Source organism: Chelonia mydas, chromosome 2, assembly GCF_015237465.2.
Source record: "Chelonia mydas isolate rCheMyd1 chromosome 2, rCheMyd1.pri.v2, whole genome shotgun sequence".
Lineage (NCBI taxonomy): Eukaryota > Metazoa > Chordata > Testudines > Cheloniidae > Chelonia > Chelonia mydas.
Window position 1 is genome coordinate 87,884,844 of NC_057850.1, and position 14,979 is coordinate 87,899,822.

Sequence of the window (14,979 nt, forward strand, 5' to 3'; positions counted from 1 at the left end):
GCCAGTGACAGGTCCTTGTCACCACCTGGAATTCACAATTTTTTTTTTCTTCTTTAACTAGGGTACTGAAGGAACTCTTACAGAAATCAAACAAATCTGGGACAAAAGTTGTGTGACAACAGAGGGGAAAGCAAAGCTGGACCAGCCAAAGGGAAGATGTAGTATGCCAACAGCCCATGCTCTCCTGGGAGGAACTGTGTGTTCAGTTATTCCAGGGTCTACCCCTCGGCTATGAAGAGCTGAACCACCCCACGCAATACTTCCTACATGGGCTTTATTTTAATTTTTTAAAATATGTACTAGAAATGGGACCAAGGTGCAAAATCTGGGCCTGCATCTGAACTTCGTCAAATATCAGGATGTCTGAATTCAGGATTTCAGTCCATTACAGAGACTGGGCCAGCCACAAAGTTCAGGTTAGGGTCAGATCTGTGGTTTGGTCCAAGCCTGTCTTTATAACACACACTTATGCAATATTACATTCTACTGCCAGTTTCTGATCAGCTGTATCACTACATTCTACTCCTTTCTACTAAATGGTGAGAAGTACATTGACAAATGAAACAGAAAACAGCCAGCCATTCCAGAGTGTCTACTTTGGGGAATACATAGGCACTACTGCTAACCACCCCAGTCTCACCTGATTGCATGTTAAACAAGATATATACTGTCTGAAGCAAAACTGGGGAAGGGTTAAGAATGGGAAAAAGTCCTTCAAGCAAGAGAAATAGACCACAAATAAATATAGTTTATTTACTGGCACCACAGCAGACAAATTTCTAGTACAAGTCAGGCAGTTTTCTAACAGAGAAGAGATTTATGATGAACAGCCCAGGCTGCAACCAAAGCAATAACAAATGATGCCATTGTCACAGCCTGGCCCGCTGGCTAGTTCATTCTGCAGCTCATTTTTAAGAGCTCCTTCAGGCATCCTCTTGTTGCCTGGAATACTGTACATAGTGGATTCAGGGCAGTCCTTGAAGTACTGTAGTATGATTGTATGATCTTGGGCGGGGCAGTGTCTACAGGAGAGTAACTGAAAACAGTTGCAACTGCTTTTTGAAACACTGGCACATGCTGCTTTTATAGGAATTCCTCTCATCTTTAGGTTGATCACTATAATAAAAACACATACCTAATGGTTTACTGGATTTTCTTCCCTCTGCCTTTATGATGACATAATCAAACATGATTCTTTAAAATATAATGGTATTCAAAAAGGGGGCTAATGAAAGTGTTTTAATAAAAAACAGATGCAGGTAGCTTTATATGTCTGCTATTATTTTATATTCAATACTTAAACATACAGTTACATGGTACCACCCTCCCCATCTAGTCAAATCTACAGTTCTTTTTTCTTCTTCTCACTAGGGAGCAAATCCTCAATCCTTCCCCACCAGTTCAAGTAAATGAGCTGTGAGCAGCAGGTCTCCATTGTTATCAAGCAAAAGGAAACCTTCAACACTGCCACAGTGTCCTCTGAACACTACAAAGTTATAAGCTCTCACAGCCATTAGGCCCCTCCTACAGAAAGTGGGAACTGACCGGTGGACATATGTAATTATAAATCCATAAGCCTTTCGTCCAAATCCTGCTATGTACTGCTCTGCTCACTGCAAATGACTTGGGTGCAATACCCTCTCCCCTTCACACACAGAACTACAATGGCCATACTGCATTCAGGGTCCTCCAATTCCACAGAGGAAGGTGGAGCAGGATTCCCCCTTATGTCGTTATTATAGCCCAAAATCTAGAATACATATTTAAAATACAGCTGTCGGGGATGGGGAGGGGGTACCATGGGGACCAGCAGTACTTCTTCTACAGTAGTAAAGATAATACAATCAATTTACTGTAATAAGACAATTCCCATCTTAAAAAGTGTTCTGATTTTATTTATACCTTAGGGTCCAAATTGTGTTATTAGTTCCACGAATTTAAGACCTGAGTAACATCACTAGGGCTTTGTCTAAACTAAAAAATTAGGTCAAAATAGCTATGTTTGTCAGCGTTGTGAAAAAACCACTCCCCTGGACAGTGTTATGATGACCTAACCCCAGTGTAGACACAGCTATGTAGAAGGAAGAATGCTTCCATCAACATATCTAACTTCATTTGGGGGAGGTGATGATCCTACACCAATGGAAAACCCCTTACATCAGTGTAGCTGGCATCTAAACTAAGGAATTATGGTGGCATAGCTATTTCGACATAGCTATGCCGATATAATCTCCATAGTGAAAAGAAAAGGAGTACTAATGGCACCTTAGAGACTAATCAATTTATTTGAGCATAAGCTTTCGTGAGCTACAGCTCACTTCATCGGATGCATTCAGTGGCCCACTGTGGCAAATGGAGGGGTAAAATTACACACATTTCCTCTACTAGAATTGTTTAAACAATCAACCTCTAAGAAGTATATTTGATGACAAAATTTCCTTTAAATTATTCTGGATTAAGTTTTCCAAATGTGGTTTCCATTTGTTCATACCCCCTTTTTTTTTTTTGGCATGCTATTTGCCATTTGTTATGCAAATGAAAGAATTTGGATGCATAAATCAAGATCTAGTACAAGTATGGAAGACTTAGGCTTAGATTTCAAGGCCGAAGGGTCACAGTTCAATTTCTTGATGTTAGTACATTTCAGTTATTCTTAAAATTAAAAATGTTTCTATAGGCTTAGAGGAAATGGATTTTTTTTTATTTGCTTATATATGGAAGGAATAAATACAGATTTCCTAGTAAGGAAATTTATCATCTTATATGACAGGGATAAATCATGCAGGCAAATTGTGCATCCAAGTCATGAAATGGGCTACAAATGCAATAAAAAATAAGGTATTCAAAAGTTTAACAAATGTGTGGGAGGGCACCAAAGACACTATTCGCCTGGGACGCCATTTGGTCTCCGGCCTGAATCAGAAGGTCTTCATAGTGCAGTATGGACACGCTAGCACAGCTGAAAGATCCAGGTCCAGCAATTCTAAGGCCAGATTCACAATGCAGTTTGGAAGCTCAAACATGGGCTTGGAAACACCAAAACTCCTGGGTCCTAGAAACCTAGGTTCACAATACAGTGTAGCCATATCCACAGGTGCACCAGGCTGAGGCTGATTTGCCCAGAGGTGCTCTAACTGCTTCCTGACAGGGGTGGGGATCTGCTCCACCACAATCTCATGTTCTTAAATGTAGACAAATTTACAAAACTGCTCATTACAATGAGATTCAGCAACTATTTTATTACTTAACTCTAGACGCACATACACCCTAAAATCATTTTCTATTCCTCTGTTTATGAATATTTGAGGGATAAAAGAATAAGGAGACTTTCACTACCAAGTCCTTGCCATAATGGGAATGGCCAAAGCTCATTAACATGACAGTAGTTTGGTGGCCTGTATGTGAAATAAACTGGTGTCTTAGCCCAAGTCCTGGTAGCCCAACAGCCCAGCAGTGCTTCTAACACCTGTATTCATGCCCTAATTTCACACCATCACAACTAACTCCAGGCCTTCTTCAATGCTGCCCCTATCTATAGAGCTCTTATCCAACTCCAGGCTGCAAAGACACTACTCTTCTTTTCATTCAGATCACTCCTGAAGATATACAAAAAAAAGCACCAATGATTTAATAATATAAGCTAAAGTAAAAACCCTAGTTATTTCCTCTTTTTGGCTTCCCACTTCACCCTGTTTACCATGCCTATTTTGCTTTGGTTGTAAAGTTAGGACCAGGTGCTGTCTGGATTCTGTGTCTTATTCAGCTCCAAAAACACATCTGGCACTTAAACGATGATGATGAAGATGAAAACTGGTGTCCATAGCATAAAATCAGCCCTCTACCTGGAATCTCTGTTGACTGTCTCTTTAGAGAGGCCATGGGTAAACGGGCACAGAATCAGAGATCTATCTTCTCACATTAGAGCATGCCACTTTGCAAAGCTTGAGACACACCAAAGGGTACAGTTGCTGTGGTATAAAATGCTCCAGCAATGAATGGAGGATTTCCATTTTCTGGGCAGTCAGTATGATGCTTTTCATAAGTAATAAATTCACTTAACATTAATTTTAAGAAGGTTATTTTCCCCACCAAATGGTCTGATATGAACGCAGGGAGAACGGTATAGGATATTAGTAACTGACAGAACAGTTCTCCACTTATGAAAAGCAAGCGGATTTCCAATGTTGGGCTAGATCTTAAAGACCTGCTTCATTTTTACTAAAATTTCCCTGAATAAGGAATGAATAAGTACTCCTGGATCTGGCCTGTTAGTTATAATGAACTCCATTGTTCACCCCCTGGGAATATGCATGATGCTAAAAATGAAGAAACCTAGCTGAGATGCAGTATTTTGAGCCAAAGGATGTTTATGTAGCAGACTGGCATGGCTCCATAAACAGACATATACCCAATCCAGTAAAAATCACATTTTTAATTGCTCAAAAGCATTTTCTGAACTATAAATAAATCTCTCTGATGCCTCAAGCATATACAAAGACATTCAGTAGTTCTGGGGACATCAAACAGCTCTCCCTCTCTAGTCAGCAACCCACTTATTCCTCAGTGTACTTTATAATTGACACCTAAAAGCCAATGGGCAATAAACCTCCAAAAAATGGAAGCAATTATCTCTGTGGTTACAGTTACAGTATGGATGGAACCTTTCTAAAACACATATTAACACACAGTATTGCCAAGCCAAAAATTTCAAAAGTCGTGAGTCATTCCCCCTCCAAAAAACATGAGATTTTTTTAAATCATACATATGAACATAAGAATGGCCCTGCTGGGTCAGACCAAAGGTCCATCTAGCCCACTATCCTGTCTTCTAACAGTGGCCAATGCCATGTGCCCCAGAGGGAATGAACAGAACAGGTGATCATCAAGTGATCCATCCTCTGTCGCTCATTCCCAGCTTCTGGCAAACAGAGGTTGCCCATCCTAGCTAATAGCCATCGATGGACCTATCTTCCATGAATTTATCTAGTTCTTTTTTGAACCCTGTTATAGTCTTGGCCTTCACAACATCCTCTGGCAAGGAGTTCCACAGGTTGACTGTGAGTTGTGTGAAGAAATACTTCCTTTTTTTAAAAAAACCTATTGCCTATTGATTTCATTTGGTGACCCCTAGTTCTTGTGTTATGAGAAGTAGTAAACAACACTTCCTAATCTACTTTCTCTACACCAGTCATGATTTTATAGACCTCAATGATATCTCCTCTTAGCTGTCTCTTTTCCAAGCTGAAAAGTCCCAGTTTTATTAACCTCTCCTCATACGAAAGCCATTCCATGCCCCTCATCATTTTTGTTGCCCTTTTCTGAAACTTTTCCAATTCCAATATATCTTTTTTGAGATGGGACGACCACATCTGCACACAGTATTCAAGATGTGGGCATACCATGGATTTATAGAGAGGCAACATGATATTTTCTGTCTTATTATCTATCCCTTTCTTAATTATTCCCAGCATTCTGTTCGCTTTTTTGACTGCCGCTGCACATTGAGCGGATGTTTTCTGAGAACTATCCACAATGACTCCAAGATCTCTTTCTCAGCTAATTTAGACCCCATCATTTTATATGTATAGTTGGGATTATGCTTTCCAATGTATATTACTTTGCATTTATCAACATGAAATTTCATCTGCCATTTTGTTGCCCACTCACCCAGTTTTGAGAGATCCTTTTGTAGCTCTTCGCAGTCTGCCTGAGTCTTAACTATCTTGAGTAATTTTGTATCATCTGCAAATTTTGCCACCTCACTGTTTACCCCTTTTTCTAGATCATTTATGAATAGGTTCAATAGGACTGGTCTCAGAACAGACCCCAGGGGCACCACTAGTTACCTCTCTCCATTCTGAGAATTGACCATTTATACCTACTTTTTGTTTCCTATCTTTTAACCAGTTATCAATCCATCAGAGCACCTTCCCTCTTATCCCATGGCAGCTTACTTTGCGTAAGAGCTTTGTCAAAGGCTTTCTGAAAATCTTAGTACACTATATCCACTGGATCCCCTTGGTCCACATGCTTGTTGACCTCCTCAAAGAATTCTAGTAGATTGGTGAGGCATGATTTCCCTTTACTAAAACCGTGTTGACTCTTTCTCAACAACTTATGCTCATCTATACGTCTGACAATATTGTTCTTTATTATAGTTTCAACCAGTTTGCCTGGTACTGAAGTCAGGTTTACCGGCCTGTAATTGCCAGGATCACCTCTGGAGCCCTTTTTAAAAATTGGCATCACATTAGCTATCCTCCAGTCATCTGGTACAGAAGCTGATTTAAATGATAGGTTACAAACTACATTTAGTAGTTCTACAGTTTCACACTTGAGTTCCTTCAGAACTCTTGGGTGAATACCATCTGGTCCTGGTGACTTATTGCTGTTTAATTTATCAATTTGTTCCCAAAACCTCCTTTAATGATACCTCAACCTGGGACAGTTCCTCAGATCTTTCACCTAAAAAGAATGGCTCAGGTTTGGAAATCTCCCTCACATCCTCAGCCATGAAGACCAATGCAAAGAATTCATTCAGTTTCTCCGCAATGGCCTTATTGTCCTTGAATGCTCCTTTAGCACCTTGATCGTCCAGTGGCCCCTCTGGTTGCTTAGCAGGCTTCCTGCTTCTGATGTACTTAAAAAAAATTGCTATTACTTTGAGTCTTTGGCTAACTGTTCCTCAAATTCTTTTTTGGCCTTCCTAATTGTATTTTTACACTTTATTTGCCAGTGTTTATGCTCCTTTCTATTTTCCTCACTAGGATTTAACTTCCACTTTTTAAAGGATGCCTTTTTGCCTCTCATTGCTTCTTTTACTTTGTTGTTTAGCCACAGTTGCTCTTTTTTGGTTCTCTTACTATGTTTTTTAATTTGGGGTATACATTTAAGTTGAGCCTCGATTACAGTGTCTTTAAAAAGTTTCCACGCAGCTTGCAGAGATTTCACTTTTGGCACTGTACCCTTTAATTTCTGTCTAACTAACCTATATAATAAATAATCATATTTTTGTTCTGATATTTTAACTCCCACTCTTCCTCTTCAATGTATATGACAATTACAGCACTGCCAACTTTCACAAATTCACAGTGAATAAGACCATTCTGGCCCCAGCTATATGAACACTCACTTGAGAATCCAACTACAAGCAGGGCCTGTGGTGGAGGCACCATACAAACACATAGTAAAAAAAAAAGCCTCTGCCTGAAAAGCTTATAGTCTTGTGCAAAACATAGCGGGGTGTTTGAATGGGGATTCAAACTCATCTCACATAGGAGTTACTAAATGTCTATTAGATGGGAGAAACTTTTAATTCCTGCTGAATTGGGAAGGATACAAACTGATGACTCGCAGGTGAAAGGCTGTATGCAGCATTAGCCACATCCTGAGGTATCAAGGCCCCAAAAGTGAACCCACAACTGTGACAGGGTCAGGCCAGATGGCTATAGGAGAGTAACAGAAGGCAGATATACTAGCCCCAGGCTAAGTAGGTCCCTTTTCCCGGGGTAAGGTAACAGGGAAGGTTCCAGAACAATCAGGAACCTTCTGGAGACAATTAAGACAGGCTAATTAGAACACCTGCAGCCAATCAAGAAGCTGCTAGAATCAATTAAGGCAGGCTAAGCAACTCACTTCAGTTTGTGGTGTGCGTGTGAGGAGCTGGGAGCAAGAGGCACTACGAGCTGAGAGTGAGAACGCGGACTGTTGGAGGACTGAGGTGTACAAGCATTATCAGACACCAGGAGGAAGGTCCTATGGTGAGGATAAAGAAGGTGTAGGGAGGAGGCCATGGGGAAGTACCCCAGGGAGTTGTAGCTGTCGCACAGCTGTTCCAGGAGGCACTCTAGACAGCTGCATTCCCCAGGGCCCTGGGCTGGAACCCGGAGTAGAGGGCGGGCCCGGGTTCCCCCAAATCCTCCCAACTCCTGGTCAGACACAGGAGGAGTCGACCTGGACTGTGAATTCAGAAAAACGGCCAAGCTGAGGGCTGCCGTGAAGCTCCAAGGCGAGCATATCTGCCAATAAGCACAAGACCCACCAAGGTAGAGCAGGAACTTTGTCACACAACCTTCAGATCCATACAAAAGACCTCTTCCATTTCAGCTCTATAAGTAGTTGTTGCAGGGAAGCATGTTATCTCCTCCTAGCTGGATCAGACCATACAGGGAGACACAAAACACAAATTGTGTTTGGGTTAAACAGTATTTGAGAGACAGCAGTGGAATGCAGGGCATTAGGATTCTTGATATCTACCTCTGTCTCTGAAAAGATGTCATGGACTAATGGTTACCAGTGGCAAGGCCAAATGTAACACCAGCCCTGTTTGGGTTGCCTGTGGTGGCTGAACCCAGGACCGCTGAATACAAAAGCATGAGCTCCTACCACTTCAGCTAAAGAATCAGCTCTCTTAGCATAGAAACAGTAGCAGATCTGTAAACCTCTAAATGTGGTTGAATTTATTACCTCTATATCAAGTTCAATGGGATTACTCACAGAGCATAACAGCTACGTACATAATTCTTTGCAGGGTAAAGGTCTAAATTACTGTTTTATGAACTCATTATTTAGCAAGTTGATTCAACAAGCCCAAGATGCCTGTAAGCACTAATATTTCCTACAAACCTTATGTTCTATATCAATTTCTGTAAACTGCATTGGTAAAAGACACGATGGGGGACGGGAAGGGCTGATGGAAGCTTCCCAGGTATATACTGAAATGATTATGGAATTACCTGCACTATACACTTTTATCTATCAGATACTCCCAGACATCTAAGAATAAATCTGCAGCCTAATTAAACCACATCCAGTGTCTCCTCTCCTTCCAGCACAACTGGGCAAAAAATATTCTTGAATATTTGCAGGTTTGTGCATGGTTTAAATATATTCATATTTTAAATGGATAATTCTTATTACATTAGCTCCTCAGCCAAACAACATATAAGAATACCTAGCAGATATTTATTTTGAGCCAGATTCTGCCAGTCTTCTCTCACACTGAGTAGTATCTTATTCCAAAGTACTTCTATCCATGTTGTTACTCAGCATAAGTAACGATAGCTGAATCTGATCCACTGCTTTACTAAAGTGATGTATATTACTTTAAAAACAAACACTATCTGGTTAAGAAGGCTTCTTATTCACAGCTACCATAATATAAATTAGCAACTGGAGTAAGGAACAGCTGGTAAATCTAACAGAATGCAATCTCACTTCTATTAAGGAAAATCAGTTATTCAGTACTGATAAATGAGTAATTTCTCCTGTCCAAGCCAATTAAAATATAAGACATAACTTTACTTACTCTACTCTTTCATGACAGAAATAACACTATCATTAAAACTGTTTTAAACACATTACTCCATTGATTCCCAATCAGGGCAATAGAATTATAGTTTGCAACTGGTCTATTAAGCAGTTACTACTTATTCTTTGCCTTAAGAGAGCTACTATAGGTAATAAACCAGAAACTAGTCAGCCACTGTTTATACAAGGAGGACCACTACCTAAAAAGCTATATGGTTTTAGAATTACTGTAAAATTATGGTTGCAACAAGAGCAGTTCCTAATGCTGCGCTTGATAACTTAGCCTAAGCAGTTTTAAACCACCTCTATAATCAAATGAAATAACCTGTTATCTGCACCAATATGTCCTCTTTATAATTTTTAGATAGAGAATACTACACTTTGTGTTTATATTAATGTCATAGTCATAGCCAATAGTAATTGATTTCAAGACCTATAAACATTAGAGGTAGAGTTGAACAAATAATTACCCAAGATGAATAAACAATGAACCCAATGAATTTTAAATGCATAAGTTATTTGTGAATATGTTTCCATTATGAATGGTTGAATAATATTTCAGCAATTAAAATGTTCAGCTAATTTTTTCAGTCAATTGAATATCTTAATTTTTTAGCTTTAATTAGAGAAAATATGTCATTTTAGAGATGGATGAGATCTCAGATCAACGGGAAAGAACATAACTCATGGAGAAAGGAGAATTAAAACACGAGGTAAGAATTAATATTATTGAGTTATTTTAGTGATCACATTTTTCTAGAAGATAAACATTACAGAATAAAGAGAAAGAGGTTAAAAGGGATTTCATGTACAATATAGTTCAATACAATATTTCACTCCCCATTGTTTATAATAATGCACTCTTTCAAAACTTTTAAAAGAAAATTTCCCCTATACTGATTTTGTCCATGCCAACCTATGAATCTGTAGTCATTTTGTAAGTGCCTCCTTGGAAGTTGGAAGAGAGAAGACCAACAAAGGAAAAGAACTAGGGGGAAGGAGGAGGAAATAGTAGAAGAGCCAAGGGAAAGAGAAAGATGGATGGGAAGACCCAGAGGGATGGGAATGGTGATTGAAGAGTGTAAGTGGTAGGTGGATGAGCGGAATGGGTCAGAAAGAGGGGAAATGAGGAAAAATGGACAGAAAGAAAAACACAAAAGTAACAATGAGATGGAGGAAAAAAGGCAAGAACAGAAAGTGAAAAACAAACAAACAAACAAAAAAACATACAATGAAAGAGAGTAGACTTTAGTGAAAAATTAATTGGTGGGAACACATTAAAAATAGGTAACAAGATCCAGGTATTGTATAGACTAAAAAGTGAAGTACAGCAAGAGAAAAAGGAAAGAAGGAAAGGAAAACATGGAGACATAGCGAGATGTTTATTTTTTCTATTTTGTAGAAAGTTTGCTTTATTTCACATTTTAACTCTATGATTTAATGGTGGTTTGGCTGTTTCCAGTTAAAATAGCTATAAATTTTCCCGTTTTATATTCTGTGGACACACACATACATACAACAGAGAAAGAAATACATACACACATATACAATTTAAAAGTCAACAAGCTAAGGTATTTAACCCTCCACAATCCACACATTTAAAGTTAACAGCAATCTTCCCCAGACAGTCTGTTCTAATATGTTAAGTTTGGATTTTAAATTATTTCACTCTTAACACAAAATGCACCAAGACATCACACTGTAGCTACCTTATGAGCTGTACAGTGCACCATGACTTAAAATTACTATGAGACCATCTGAAATTTTTTGAAAGCACTCCCCACTGAAATTGGATTGTTTTAAAGTGTATCCATCAAACCACTTCGGAATTTGTTTTAAATCCAATAAATTAAAAAACAAAACTAAAATGAGAGGATGAGGATGACAGTCAAAAAATATCACACTTGGCTGTTAGAAAATAACTATATTTAAGTTGTCAATCATTCTTGCTGGCACGAAAAGGGCAGAAAAAGCAAAACACATAAAATCAACATGGTAACCGGATATTGGCTAGGAAGCTGCACCCGTATTCCCCTTCTAGGCTTGCTGCTTCCGTCTCGTGTGTCACCTTCAGTGCTTTTAAGAGAAACTTTAATCCACATCTGGGCATTTACTAATGTTTCATTTTCTCACTGTCCTTCTAACTTTCCACAGTAAAAATGACTGACAGTTTTACTTAGATTGGGATTTCCTAACATTTTGAGGATTTGCTTTTTAATTTTATTTTTCAACTCTGTTTTTGCTGGCTGCACTGGGCACTTATGCATCCAAGCAGAAACTAATCCCGTTGCATTAATGCCACTCAGGTTTTGTGGGGATTGACTGGTTAAAACTACAGGAGCTTTGGGAAGGGGAAAATTAAGAGGACCCATAGTGGAAATATATGAATTAGTGAATGTTATAGAGAGGGAAAGATGAATGCTCCATTTTATTCCATAATACATGAGGACGATGGTTTTAGATTAAAAGCAAAGGAATGATTGTTTGGGGATTAAGTTACTGAACTGGGATTTGGGATTCCTAAATTCAGTACCTGGCTCTGCCACATACTCCATAGATGTATTACCTTGGCCAAGCCACTTGGGTGGAATTCTCTATAGCACTCAGCATTGACCTAACTCTGCTCCCACTTAAATCAACAGAAAACTCTACACTTTTGAAAATTCCACCTTATTCTTGCCGTGCCTCAATTCTCCATCAGTAAAATGGGTTAAATAATACTTCTCTTCTGCCATTCTTTGAATAGCTTGTCTATTTTGACTGTAAACTTTGTCCCTCGTTATCTATGTGTACGGCGCTTAGCACAGTGGGGCCCCATTCTTTGTTGGATTCTTCAGGTGCTACTGTAATCAAAATAATAAATTAAAAGGCAACACATTTCCTGTAAAATGGATTGACTAAATGCATTTTCGAACCTACATGTAACTAACATGTGGGAATAAATGTGGCATCATATCATTTTGGAAATTACTCTGAGGGTTTCAAAAAAGCATCAGCATTTACACTCACTGTGTTTTATCCTTGTCAAAGTCATAATTAATGAATTAATAGTTAAGGTGATGGCATATTTTCCATAGTGCAAGACTAGCTTTGACTCCTTTCTCCTCCAATGGAACTTGATGGGGAAAAAAACCTCTTTTCCCCATAAAATATTGTATATGTAGGTGCTCAAACACTACAGTACTGTAATAGAGGCCATATAAATAAGTAAGTAAATAAGATGAGAGATATTTTCAGTTTAATTGCTTTTTTTTTCACCCTATCTTCAAACTAGTTTTGTGCATTATCTCTTAGTGAGGTCTGTAACAGAACACAGTACTCTAACTTGGTAAAAACAACCATTTCTAGTTAGATGATTTCTCTGTGTGTTATAAAATGAACAACAATATTACAACTTCCTGAAAGATTCTATTTCTCGTCTCTTCTCTCCAGTAACGAGAAAAAAGGAGAATACCCTGGAGATGGGAGGCTGCACTTAGACAAACTTAAAGATTCCTCAAGGAATGTTTTCAGTGAATTCAAGAAACAAAAATGTTCGATGCCACTGACCGGGGGCAGGAGGAGAGGGTAAATGGTGTATCTGCCAATTGAATCTGCATATGGAAGACACTGAAATGGTTTCTGTTTTTAAGAAGGAATATTGTTATTTATCATTAAAACACTTGTAAGTAGGTTACTTGCTGGTTAATGTACACTGGTGTATGACTTATTACTCAACCAAGTCACTATAATCTAAAAAGGTAAGAAGCCGATGTCTTTCAAATTGGCAGTTGAGTAGGATGACTCTCCTTTCCTCTCATGTTCTCTCTTATCTAGTATTCAGAAGGCCGGACATAAAACAGGAGAACACTGGATCAGATGCAAACAGTTTTCCAGAAACACAGATTTTTATATATAGTATACGCCATGACTCTAGATTCTAAATCTATCTATATGAATACTAGAAGCTAGAGTCATGTTGAAAACAAAACTGCCAGACAAAAGCTATCCTGGGAGAAGGTCAAGACTACTGATGCTCAGGAAGGAAGAGGAGCCACACTGACCCCATTCTGAAACATACCAGATGGAGGTTGCCAGGAGAGTATAAACTGAACCAGACTGGCGGCCAAGAGTTACTGCTGAAAATGGAAAGAGGTAGCTCCAGATGCAACCTGGGAGACCCCTTTGGGGTGACTGATGTGGTAATAGAAGCCCTGTATTCAGAGATGTTATGGGGTCTTTATATGGACGTGATGCTACTGATTCAGGTAAGAGCTCCGTAGGAGCCTAGTAATTTGAGCTGTTTTTATGTTTGAAGTCTAGATTTCCTAGTTTGTTTCATTAGGGATATTTATTGAATAAAATGGTGTGATTTTCCATTAACCATCACAGTGGTGCAGCGTGTTGTTTGAGAGAGCTGCTGTAGGGGAAGTGTGCTACATGCACATGGTACCCACAGCATTCAAAACAAAGCCAATAATTTAGGTAACATTTTCAACTTACAGCGTCAGCCTCAATAGGGCCCCATATAATATCTCCTTTTCCTTCTCTCCCATATGGAAGAAGCTTACTTTTATTCTTCACCCCACCACTCACTTGAGTAAAAATAAAATGTTTCTTGAAGAGAGATACTATTGTAAATAATAGTCTGAAGGTGAACTGGGGGTACAATAACTGCTTTAATACAAGAGTTTGAGTCAAGCCACATGACGGAGAGTTCTGAACTGCAGGGACCAGTTCAGAGACCTACTCACTAAAGCAGCTCCCGCAAGCTACTGGGTGACAATACATATCACTGATAAAACACAAAAAGGAAATATTAGCTTACCACAGCAAATTTTCATTTACTGTTCAATGATCCTGAAGTTACAATACTGTTGCCCAGAAACTTCTGAGAACTAACTTTTACAGATTAACCCATTTGTTGTTGCAATATACCCCACAGGAAGAACAAATATCCTATTTCTGAAATGGCTTTTGTTTTTCATCTCTGGAATCCTATTTTCACATTTTAATATTGAAGTGCCGCTATTACGTGACATGTGGGTGATTTTATCCATGGTGCATTTAGTTATTCTACAGCTGTAAAACTGAAAACAAAAAAACAAAAATCAAAAACTTTTCAAGATCATGGTAATGGGGAGATCAGTGGGGTGCCAATGTCTGTATAGGTGGCTAAAATATACATTGTAAAAAGAATACTCCATAGTTGAATTTAATCAGATCAGTTACTAGGGAGTACTCACTCCAAATCCAGATTCAGTGAGTTTACATGACATATTACAAAACCAGCTCACTTACCGGAGGAAAAGTTCAAACCAATGAAAGTATATTGAAGAAATACCTGTAAGACTCCATCTTATACCACCTACAAGATTTCTGTACATATTACATGTTATGTATCTTTAAAAAACCATCAGGGAAACTCTTACCTTGCATTGTTGTTTTTGTAGGTTCTGAAAACAGAGGAATGAGCAAGAGGTAGACGAGGTACACAAAAGAGAGCCCATTGTAACGGAACGCACATGCTGCAATGGAAAAAAGAGAGAGTATGTTTGTTAATCTGGCCAATCTATCTGGGAATACTTAAATTTAAAGACAAACTGCATTCACCATGAGTTGCATATTTGACTAATGCTTATAGCTACTACACAACTTCTTCACATAAAAAGATAATTGTATCACTCTCTG

General features: G+C 38.8%; 1 protein-coding gene across 1 annotated transcript in view; it reads right to left on the reverse strand.

The window, feature by feature from the left end:
- The window catches only part of PIEZO2 (piezo type mechanosensitive ion channel component 2), a 432,480-nt gene that overhangs the window by 335,146 nt on the left and 82,355 nt on the right, over positions 1–14,979 (reverse strand). The window contains exon 2 of the mRNA XM_037892875.2: positions 14,721–14,816. Within this exon, the coding sequence (XP_037748803.1) occupies positions 14,721–14,816 (96 nt within the window). The remainder of the gene's footprint in view (positions 1–14,720; positions 14,817–14,979) is intronic.